The sequence below is a fragment of the Phascolarctos cinereus genome, unplaced genomic scaffold (genome assembly GCF_003287225.1).
Source record: "Phascolarctos cinereus isolate Bilbo 61053 unplaced genomic scaffold, phaCin_HiC Scaffold_1;HRSCAF=81, whole genome shotgun sequence".
NCBI classification, from domain to species: Eukaryota; Metazoa; Chordata; class Mammalia; order Diprotodontia; family Phascolarctidae; genus Phascolarctos; species Phascolarctos cinereus.
Window position 1 is genome coordinate 42,883,143 of NW_027555514.1, and position 12,451 is coordinate 42,895,593.

A 12,451-nucleotide genomic window follows, 5' to 3' on the forward strand; every position below is an offset into this window, starting at 1 on the left:
TCTGGATTTACAAAACGACGAATCTTACTGGCCAGCTGGGGTTTTCAGAGTACATTGTGAAATGAAGAAAGCCATAAACACCCTCATTTAAATGCATGAACACTCATTTGCTTAGGCCTAGCACAGTAAAATGAAGCTGTGCTGGAATGACTGCTTAACAATAAAGGCTTCCCATAAGTCCCTGCCTCTTACAAGGAAGGCTTGGACCAGAAGTTCAAACAGAAGAAATTGTGAAGCTATTTTTATTTCAGTTTAGCTTAGTGTTTCTCAATTTGCTTAGGACACATTTTATGGGTTCACAAACCTTTTACTACCAAAAGTCTTTCTTTCTTAAAATCAATAAATACAAAAACCCAATCCCTCCCTCTATCCTACTCCTTTAAACTCCCCACACCCCAAGCTGCTACTCCCCCTCATGGTAAATCTGGATAGAGAATTTAGAAGTACAGCTTTAATCTAAGGTAAAACAAGGGACAATGAAGTATTGTGGAATCTGCGATGTAGGAGAGGGATCAGTGGCCTGAAGTCATCTCAGCTCAGTCACTAACTAGCTGGGGTTTGGCTGGGCTGCAGTTTCCTAATTTAGACAAGGAGGGACACTTGGAGTACAGGATTTATAAGGTTTCCTCCAGCTCTAATGTTCTATGGATTCAGTTCATTTTACTCAATGCTTTACTTCCATGTGTTTTTAATCACTTGAAAAAAAAATTTTAATGGCATTTTCATAACAACTTTGCAAGGCTCAGAAACAAAGCATCTATGTAGACCAGTGGTATCAAACTCACAAAGAAAGAGGACAACTAATCTGTATGTAAGGTTCCCTAAGGGAAGCATATTGACTGGTTTAAAGCATTTTTATGTATTTTATTAAATATTTCCCAATTTTAATCTGGTCCTGATTCACTAGGGAGTGTTGAGGGCCACAGGGACCCATGTGAGGTTGACACCTCTGACAGACCACATAAGTCACTGCCTAGCTTTTCCATGGACTTGGTATTGTTCTGTTCACACAGCTGAGTTTACAAGGATGAATCCATGAGGTTGCCTTTTTAGGGGCTGAGTTTAACTGTACAACTGACCACCAATCAGAAATAGTTACAAGGATCTAGTATTTGAAAACTTACGTTTCATTAGCATAATAAAGTTCATTTAGTGGTCTAGGTTTGCCTGCATTTAATAATAGGGAATGTGTTCAATTGTGCAAAAAAGAAAAAGCTAATATTAATCCCCTGAATAAACTATTGTTTTGGTAAGTTTATGGAAGATTGTCATATTAAAGATTCATGGAAATAACAAAGACAACTTATTGTTCAACATTACTTCCCTCCAGAACTATTTGCTAATTGCTTTCTGGCTGATTTCATTGTTTTCTCTGTGAAATGCTTATTTACAAGGTTGTTAAAGACAATTCTCATTCTTTTGGCTGAATGCAAGGTTCCTCCAGGGTCTTTTTTCTGGAAAGTTTTCGTGTCTAAGAGCTGGGGTTACCATCTATTTCCAATAAGTGCTTCTCCTTCCACGAAAAGGCTGGGCAAGTTTGTTTGGGTGATGTCATTTAATTCTCCCAGAAAGAAAACAAACTGTACAGGGAGAGGTGGGTAGGCAGCACGTTGGCAGTCCAGAGTATTCTAACTATAGTCACAGAACATGGCTATGCCACTTAATACCTGTGGGCCAGTCACCAAACCAACTTAGGCCTGTTTCATCATTTGTAAAATGATGGATTTGGATGAGGATAACCTTAAAGATCACTTCCATCTCTAAACCTATGATCTTTCTACACAAAACCTTGCTTGACTTCCCCCAGGTGCTGAGGCCCTCCCTCCTTAAACTGCCTTCTATTTTATTTGGTAGATATTTTCATATACTGATGAAAAGCAGTACAGTGTAGTGGGTAGAGCATTCAGAAGACCTGGGTTTGAACAACATCAGATCTAATTAGCTATGTGATATTGGGCACAGCATTTATCTCTAGCGAGAGATAATTACCTCTACTCTTCCCTCTTTTTCTAAAGAAATGATTCTATGTATATGTTGTCTCCCTTTAGAGAACCTCACCTTCTTGCTGACAGGAACCGTATCATTTTTGTCTCTTACTCCCAGCTTGTAGCTGGGGATCAGATAAATGACTGGTAAATGACTGTTCCTCTGACTTAATGAAGTGATATATCAGATGAGCGGCACCAGAAGCACAAATGTTTCTTTTCCTTTCCGTCCTCTGTAACAGCGAGTTAGCTAGTCTGAGTACGCCTGCAGCCCAACTGGAGAAATTGAAAAGGGCCAACTAACTTGTCAAAGGAATCAATACAAATGTTTGGTAAAGTAGTGGTTGTCATGAGACATAAGGAATACGCTGCCCCAAGGAAAGTAGTTTATTTTTAAGATAAAAAACAGGATTCTAGGTGGTCAAGCCACCTCTGCCACACAAACCTAAGAATTTTAAAGGTCCAGACCTCTAAAAGTCATGTACTAATGAAGGCCCACAGATGTTATGTGGTTTGCTGAGGAGAATATGTGGCTGTCAGCTAGTGGGAGCTGGAACTGGAACCCAGAGAGGTCTCGAATCATGGCCAAGCAGGTGCTGTTTTCTCAAAGCTTTGTTCACTAGAGAAGTAACAGATATGGGGGTCCTACTACCATAGGACCACTGGATCCCTCAGCCAGGGCCTTAGCTCAAGGTGCCACCCATTTCGTTGGGTGACAAATTCCTAACTTCTTTTTTGTATGTCTAAATTGTAATATGGAGTACAAATACCATAGGTGAATCACATCCCTCTCTAGTGACCAATATTTTTTTCTCCTCAAGCATCAGATTTTGAATATAAAGTTTTAGTAGCCTAGTTTTGAATAGAATCTTTAAAACAGAAGAGACTTAAAAGAAATTAAACAGCTACTATCTGTTCCTTCCTCCCCACCTCTGTATCTTTGGGTAGAACCATATTTGAAAATAAAAGTCTTAATACAAAGAGGTAACAAAATAAAAATTAAAAAAAAAACTACTTGAAAAATAATAAAATCTTAAGATGTTCCAAATTATTATAAAACATCAAGAGAATTTATAAAAAAAAAAGGACATAGTTATGAGTTTTCTAAAAACCTGGTAGAATCCCAATGTCTATGTTACATAGTTTTTAATGACATTTACCACTTCAAAGCCGATTCTAGCTCTCTTAGGGTTCATGGAAAGTAAAATCTGCAAGAACTAGGGCTTCTCAAGTAGGTGTTCTTACCCTTGGGTCCATGAACTTGTTTTAAAAAAATACTTAGAAAATTGCATTTCAGTATAACTTGTTTCCTTCGTAATCCCATGTATTTTACTTTATGCATTTAAAAACAGTGTGAGAAGGGCTCTCATAGGCTTCACTAGACTGTCAAAGGGGTCCATGACCCAAAAAAGGATAAGAATCTTTGTTCTAAAAGGACTTGGTCAAAAGTTTTAAGGTTGTAGGGAAAGAGTTCAAATGTTCTCAGCATGTCAATCAATCACAAACATTTATTAAGTACCTACTTTGTACTAGGCACTTAATGTTTACTGATATGTTATTTCAGATTTACTTTTCAACAGCACAACCACAGGACTCCTGTGGAAGGAAAGGCACAGGAACCATTCCTTCAGCAATCAGCCCTAGTATGGACTCTGCTGCCATTTGTAGGACATGAGGAAGAGAGATGCCAACACAGACAGACCTCTCAAACTGCACCTAAGATGTCTGGTCAAATTTTAAGTCTTTTGTTTGTGACTATAAAAAAGAAAGATGCCAATACTAAACAACTTAAAAATTTTTTTTAATTTTATACATACAAATGCTACAAAGGTCAAGCCATCTAATAAAAATACATATAATTTTTTGCATTTTTTTTTGTCTTTAAAGTCACAACTAGCAAGGTTGAAGTGTAATTTATCCCAGAAATCCAACTTTCTGTCTCTTGGGTCCCAGGTTTTCTTCTTTCTGTAAAATAGTCTGCAAGGAGGCATGTAATACCTTGCCCACTCGTTTTCCAGTCTGCAGAATCAAGGACAGAGGGAAAAGAAATATGCACATAAAACTATTAACAAGAAAAAATTAATACGGGCTGTTTACCTCATGCCTATTAACTGATATTCCCAACTGTTACAGGTACTTAAAAAAACCTATTAGCACACTAGAAAGATATTTTTATCTGAGCAGAAAACCTTGTTACCACAGACACAAAAAGGCACCTCATATAGTCAACTTGGGTAAAAGCAATGGCAAACGTTCTCATGCTCAGGAACAAAGTGCTTTGCTGAGATTACCTTCTTCTTGAACACTGTAAGAAGGACCCATGAGATTCCTCTATAATTTTTAGAGAAGGCTGACAGGATAGAGATTACAGGAACAAATCGAGAGACAAAGGATCAGGGTTTGCAGTGAAGCAAAGAACAAAACTAGTAGGGGCAGCTAGGTGGTGCAGTGAATAGAGCTCTGGCCTTGGAATCAGGAGGACCTGAGTTCAAATCCAGCCTCAGACACTTAACACTTACTAGCTGTGTGACCCCTGGGCAAGTCACTTAACCTCAATCGCCTCACCAAAAAGCAAAACTCAAGGAAAAAAAAACTAGTAGCATTGGGGCCAGAAGCTACTAAGAGGCAGAGGCCTGACTTACTGAAAACTTTCCTGACAATTCGATCAAAAGTGGAATGGACTGCCAGGGAGACAATGGCCTTGGGCCTCACTTGAGGCCTTCCAGAGAAGGACCTTTAGGGATGCCCTATGCAGGGCAAAGAGAGGGATGGACTAAATGTCCTCTGAGGTACCTTCTGCCTCAGAGACTTCTTAACACACATAATAATATTAAAAGAATTGTAAAGATACAATTTATTTACAAAAAGCATCAATGCCGTGTAATGTGAGGTTAGCCTTGAGACCAAAGGAAGCCCTTAGAAATTTTTAATGGAATTTTGGATAAAGGAGCACAAAAGTACATGAAATAGGGGTATCTTGTCTAAGAAAAGAAGCTGGGGAAGGTAGTATGCCTCAAGGTCAGAGGGAATTAAAGATAGAAACATAGCAAGATATAAACATATATCCATTGCTATGCAAGTATGTGAGACAAAAGTTCAGTATACAAATGTACTGCCAAATTAAATTTTCTTTTAAATTTTAAATGATTTAAATTTAAATGAACTCAGAAAAAAAAAAGTGTAACATGTCTGGAAATTTCTCAAGGAAAAAGGGTATTATATGGATGAAGAGAATATTACTATAGTTTTTATATTCCTTGTTCTCATTAAATGTTGCTCTCTGGACATACTGTTTGTTCAAATACAGCATTATTCCTGAGACCATCGATTTCCTAGAATTCATGTATTTTCTTCTGAAACATTTTTTTCTTTCAAATCCTTGAAGAACTAAGGATATGTAGCCGTCCTAAATCACTCTGCCTAGTTCTCCCCCTATATCATTTACTCATATGGAAGGAAAAGTAGCAGGACAATTTCAAGGCCACAAAATGACAGAATTTAAGGAAGTCTTATAAGTCATCTGATCTAACTCCCTTATATTAAGGGTAGGAAAACTAAGGAAAGTAATCTGCCAAGGCCATATGGCTCATTTGCAACAGAGCTGGTACTAGAATCTGAGTCTCAATCCCCAGGACAATGCTTTGTTTTGGGGGCACAAAGTAAAAATTCCTACCTAGGTGGCAAACAGCCAACAAAACACATACCAGACCTTTTTTCAAGATCTTTATAAGGACATCAAAAGGGCAAATCTTAACTATTGATGGAACACAAAGGTAAATGAGAAAGTATGGGACTGATCTCATAAATAAAGCATGGGTACAATGCTATAAAAATGATATTGTAAAAATCACTGTTTTTTTTTACCCCAAAGCTTGTGCCTCACCTCCATCATCTCAAAGATGCTTTCTGGGTCCAAGCTGCCTTTTCCCACTTTCCTCAGGCACGTTAGCACCCCCTTGCTGGTCACAGAAACGAGAAGGCTAGCCAGAGAACAAGCCTCCTCCTGAAGAGTAGCATCTACCACGTGCCTATAGCCAATCTGAAATACAAGAACATTGAGCAAACTGGTGAGGAAGGAATGGTCACTCCACTACGTTTAGGCAGAACTGACAAATCAAGTCAGCATGCATCACATGAGTTGAAACAGTGCAGAGATACAGATGAAAAGAAGATGGGTCCCCACCCTCAGCAAGTTTACAAACTTCAGAATACCAAAGCAACGTTTTGTTAAAGAATTGTAGCAGACTTGGTTCACTTTTGTCAGGTTCTAATGATCCACTACAGGGAAGAAGAGGCTACTTCTTGAAAACATCATACTGCAATATCTCCAAGCTAGGTCTCCACTTCTGATCGATTATATGAAGTTCTGTCCTACCAAAAAGATGATCTCTTGCTGATTAATTGTGTAAGAGAATAGTTGATAGGGCTTAAGGGACACTTGGACGGGTTCTTTTGTTTCCTAGTTTTGAAATGTGTTGATTTGATGAGAAGTATGAAATCACATGAGACATTTCTATATCACTATTACCAAAGTTCTTACTAAAAAAATTTTAAAAGGCTTATCTTAAATTGCTATTAGTATAGGATTCTATTTTGAGTCAATTATGATTATCAAAATTATTTCTACATTCTCAGAAAAGCTTTCTCTACTTAACTATTTATTAGAAGCAGTTTCTGCTCCAGACAGGAAGGTTTTGAGAAAGTAAGGTGGTTCTGAGCTACTTAAAAAAAAAAACTACAAACAGGCAATTCACATCAGTAGAGAAGACATAAAAATAAATCACAAAATATATAGAAAAGTTGAACTTACTTTGCTTAAAGTGATGATGCAGGGCACATTCTCTACATTTAGTCTAATACAGTCATAAGGGTCATCAGAGAGTTCAATGTCCTTTGATCCTTCTTCATCCTCCAACACTCGGACCTTGGGGATGCTGAAAGATGAGGTGAACAACACAGTAAAACAGGGCTTTAAAAGCTTTCTTTTCTACCTACTTTTTATCACCTGAATTCAGAACTTCAAAAAAAAGGATTCCTGATGAATGCTGATGAATGTATTTATCTCATGAATGCTGCTGGGATGCTTTCTTTGAACAGGACCCTGGTCCCTGTTAAAGACAAAAGAACCACTAATCACATCAAGGGGTCTGCTCAGTGTCTCCATAAAGAAACATGCTGAGAGGGGCAAAGGCTGCCTACGTGGAAAGGAGCAGAAAGAAGAACTGTAGGGAGATGGAAGAGGAGCAGATGTGGATCTTGGAGGGGTGGGTGGATGAAGAGTGGCAAAGAATGCATACAAAAGAACTCTGAATAATACTATTACAGCTTCTAGAAGGATACATACTTTTCTTTGATTGATGTAAACAACTTTAAGCTGCCCATTTTAAAAAATACTTTATATTAGGTATAAAACAAATTTCAAAAAATTTATGAAAATTTCAGGTCCTTATGCTGTTCATCAATTCTAGGATGTCACTGAATACCAAATAATATCTAGTTTTAATTCTGCATTCAGCATAGGAATACCAGGTATTGCCAACTCATTTAACTTCCAAATTAGTTTCCTTAGTGATCTAAAAGGAGTATTTTTAAATGGGGATAGGAATTCTCAGAACCAACAATCATGAATTCAAAGAAAACATACCAATAGGGGAGCCATTAGATTTCTGGGAAAGGATTTAAATCATTTGGACAGATGATATTAATCTACGTATACATCAAAAAAAAAACCCTCAAAAGAAAAAACAAAAAAAGCCTTTGTTCACACAGTCTAGTAAAGTTTTTTAAAAATTCCATCCTTTTTTTTGGTGAGGCAATTGGGGTCAAGTGACATGCCCAGGGTCACACAGCTAGTGAGTGTTGTATGTCTGAGGCTGGATTTGAACTCAGGTCCTCCTGACTCCAGGACCGGTGCTCTATCCACTGTGCCACCTAACTGCCCCTAGAAATACCATTCTTACCATGATTTTCTGTTATGTTATTATATTGTAAATTTTCAGTTGCCTCTAACTTTGTAAACTTGTTAATAACCAACTGATCAGAAAGTATTTATTTGGAATATAAAGTTTAGGGAAGAAAATATGAAACTCCACATAGCTGATTAATAAAATGATCTTCTAAACATGAATCCAAAGATACCAAATGAAATTAAATGGGTTTTTAACATATGTCTTTGGAGACTACAGCAACATATTACAAAGATTATACATTATGACCTGGTTGGTTTTATATCAGGAATATAGGGTTGGTTCAATATTAGGAAAAATATGAAGATAATTAACCATATTAATAACAAGGAAGAAAGGAAAGGAAACAAGCATTTATTAAGTGCCTGTCATGTGCTAGGCACCAGGCTAAGTGCTTTACAAATATTATCTCCTTTGATCCTCATGACAATCCTGGGAGATAGGTGCTATCATTATCCCCATTTTATAAATGAGGAAAATGAGGTAAACAGAAATTAAGCAAACTGCCCAAGGTCATACAATGACTGCATCTGAACTCTGGTCTTTGGACTTGAAGTCCAGCACTCTATCTACTGTGCCCTTCCCCCATGACTGATTATATAAACAGATGCAGAAAATTTTCTGACAAAATCTAACACTCATGCCTGTTTAAAAACAAACCAGAAAACATAGCAATAAGTGGACCTTCCTTTAATATGGTAAGATAAATAATATCTTTCAAAAATAGGAGCCAGCATAACTGTAATAGAGATAAAGGAGTTTCCAATAAGATAACAAGTAAAGCAAGGATGTCCATTATCATCATTATTATTTGATGCAATTGTTGAAGTACTAGCTACTGCAGTAAAACAAGAAAAATAAATTGAGAGAATAAGCACAGGCAAAGAAGAAACAAAATTATTATTTTTCACAGATGACAGATGGTTTACTTAGAGAACTCTAGAGGGTCAATTAAAAAATTAATTGAAATAATTTCATCCAGGCTTTAGTAGAGAGAATTCACTTAAGTCATAGGCATTTCAGTATATTACCAAGAAAATCCAGCAGGAAAAGATAGAGAAATTCTACTGAAAACAATTAAAGCACATATAAAATTCTTAGGAGTGTATCCACCTTGACACATACAGGAAATATATGAATACCACTACAAAATATTCTTTACACAAATAAAGAAGAGACATAAATACTCAAAGTAAATATCAATTGCTCATGGGCAGGTTTATAATTACAAACACTGCCTAATCACTTCATTTATTCAATGCCATGTTTTTTTGTTGTTTGGTCACGTCAGTTATGTCTGATTCTTCATGACCCCATTTTGGGATTTTCTTGGCAAAGATAGTGCTTTGCCATTTCCTTCTCCAGCTCATTTTACAGGTGAGCAAACTTGAGGCAAACAGAGTCAAGTGACTTGCCCAGGGTCACACAAATAATAAGTGTCTACGGCCAAATTTGAACTCAGAAAGATGAGTCTTCCTGACTCCAAGCCTGGTACTCCATCCACTGCACCACCTAGCTCCTCCTCAACACCATGCTAACCAGACATTAAAAGGATTACTTAATAGAGCTAAAAAAAAAATGATAGCAAAATTCATCTAGAGGAACAAAAGAAGAATATCAAGGGTTATGAAAAACATGGCAGGAAGGCTCAAAATCTCAAACTACACTATAATGCAGTAATCATCAAAACAATGCGATACTATTTTAAGAAACAGAAGGGCTGTGTCATGACCCGTGTTATTCCATATACAACATATAGAAACCAATGAACACAGTAGCAAACAAGCTATATATAGGATAAATTGGGAGATCATCTCAGTGTGAAGGCATTAATATTAAAAAGGTCTAGGAATGGCTTTTTGCAGAAGGTAGGATTTCAGCTGAGATGTGAAGGAAGCCTAAGGACAGAACGTATTCTAGACACAGGAGAAAGGAACAGATTTGTCTTGTTAAAGGAAAAGAAAGGAAGCCAAAGTCATTGGATCACAGAATAATTAGACAGTAGTAAGATACAAGAGACTGGAAAGGAAGGAAGCGGAAGGTTAGGAAAGATTTTAAAGACACAGGATTTTATATTCGATTCTGGAGAAAACAGAGAACCACTGCAGTGTATCGAGTAGAAGAGTTACACGGTCAGACCTGCACTTGAGGATAATCACTCCGAAAGAAGAATGAAGGATGGACTGGAGTGGGGAAGAACTCTGAGGTAGGTAGACCCACCAGCAGCTACTGAAGTAGTCTGGGTGTGAGGTGATGAGGCCCTGCCCCAGGGTGGCGGTGGTAAAGGAATAATTAAGAGGATCTGGCACCAGACTGGACGTGGGTAGTGAGAGGGAATAAGGAGTTAAGGATGATACCCGTGTTGTGAGCATAAGGATGATTTTTGACTCTGTGGGAGTGGATGACATCATGAAGCCAAATAAATTATATGTTGGGAGAAGAGAAGAAGACCCAGGACAGCTCTGGGGGACACCCATGGTTAGTGGACATGACCTGGACATACGTCCAGGAAAGGAGACTGAGAAGCAATGGTCTTATATGGGAAGAGAACCAAGGAGACAGCAGTGTCACAAAAACTTGGAGAAAGGAAGAGGGCGATCAACAGCGCCAACAGCTGCAGCAAGGTGACGAAGGATGAGCCTGGAGAAGAGGCCACTAGAAAATCATCAGTAACTTCGTAAACAGTTTCAGTGGAATGATGAGATCAGAAACCAAAGAGCAAATTTAATAAGAGAGTGAGAAGAGAGAAACATCTACTGTAGAGGACCCTCTGAAGGAGTTCAGCCACAAAAGAGAAGAGAGATATGGAATGACACCTAGACGGGACGGAGGGATCAGGCGAGGGCTTTCTGAGGATGAGGGAAACGAGCACACGTACCCCTCCACCCACATACACACACAGCCAATGCAGAAATGGGCTTTGCTTGACTGTGCATACTAGTTGCAAAGGTTTTCTTTTTCTTTCTTTTTTCCTAATGGGGATAGGGAGGTCATAAGAGGGCAATAAAGCAGATTTTTGTTGATTGAAAAAAAATTAACAAGCATTTTAAAAAATAAGCTGCTTTTAAAAAAAAATTCCACCAATCCTTTAAGCAGATAAAGACTTTTAACTTGGTCCCACATATGAGTTAAGTGTGCAAAAACAGGCAAAGGGAATAAATATGTATACTCCCACATAAAATCACCCTCATTCAGGCATCCTGAAACTTAGATTTGCTGAAAACTAGGAAACCTGCAAGCTTAACAGTATCATGAATTTAGATCTGGAGGGAATAGAGGTAACTGAGTCTCAACTCCCCACTTTACAGACCAGGACACCAGTGGGGCCCAGGGGTTCCCCAGGTCTCCCAGGGTGGATCCACGGGCAGGAGTGGGATTCCTATCCAAGCCTTCTGACCACCTCTAGCACTCTCTCCACTGCACTGCTCTACTCCAGAGGGCCAACAGCTTCACTACTGTGAATCGGCTTAGAAAGTGAATGACTGTGACCCAATATTCAGAAGATACACCGGGATAAAATTGAGACTGACTAGCTCCAATTCAGCTGATGGAGCCAAAAAGCAACAAAATGACCTTGAGAGGTCTCAAATCAGGTCCTGCTTTTTCTGTACTTTCTCACCAAGGAGACTGCCACTCTCCAGATTAGTCAGAAATTTTAAAGGAAGGCTAAAGAAGATTCCTTAGCCCACAAACTGAATTTAACCTAAGGTGAAGAAGAGAATGGGTGGGTCCATTGAGCTTTCTCTTGTTCTCTTCACAATGTCCCTATATACTCTGGCACAGTTGCTGGTCCATGCAGAGGCTGGATCTAGGACTGGGCAGAGTGAACAAACAATTACTTGCAAGGACTGCTGCCCTGAAAGTCAAGGGTACCCTCCCTTTAATACTGGGCATGTCTCAAACTAACAAATATACCATTCTCCCCCCCCCCCAAAAAAAAAAGATAAAAAAGAAAGGCAAATCTCAGGGATGTAAAGACAGGAAGGACCACATGTAAATAAATACAGATGACCAAATACAGCTGACAAGTTGCAGGTTTTAATGGTATGTTGAAAACCATGGTACTGCTTCTTTCTCATATGCTTCCTTTTTGGCCTCTTCCCTGACCAAGACATAAAGCTGATATTCTGAGGATAAGAAAATTTATTTCCATTCAATAATCATTTCAAAAGCCTCTCTCTCTCTCTCTCTCTCTCTCTCTCTCTCTCTCTCTCTCTCTCTCTCTCTCTCTCTCTCTCTCTCTCTTTCTGTCACTCACTGTGTATTTTGGGCACAGGGAGCTACTAAAGTTTCTGAAAAAGGACAGGACATGGCTGAACCTGTGCATTAAGAACATGATCTTAATATCCATGTAAAAGAGGGACTAGATAACGGAGACACTGGAGGTAAGGAGACCATGGACAATGGTAAGGTGGCTAGGACAATGATTTTCCCCTCATTCACAAAAAAACTTCTCCAAGTACTAGTTACCATGGATGCCAAGAGATTATGTGGAGGAAA

General features: G+C 38.5%; 1 protein-coding gene across 1 annotated transcript in view; it reads right to left on the reverse strand.

The window, feature by feature from the left end:
* Positions 1-3,765: 3,765 nt before the first annotated feature.
* The window catches only part of EXOSC7 (exosome component 7), a 39,991-nt gene continuing 31,305 nt past the window's right edge, over positions 3,766-12,451 (reverse strand). The window contains exons 6-8 of the mRNA XM_078151661.1: positions 6,796-6,922; positions 5,869-6,024; positions 3,766-4,004 (exon numbers count right to left, since the gene is read on the reverse strand). Coding sequence (XP_078007787.1) covers positions 3,900-4,004; positions 5,869-6,024; positions 6,796-6,922 — 388 coding nt within the window. The 3' untranslated portion in view covers positions 3,766-3,899. The remainder of the gene's footprint in view (positions 4,005-5,868; positions 6,025-6,795; positions 6,923-12,451) is intronic.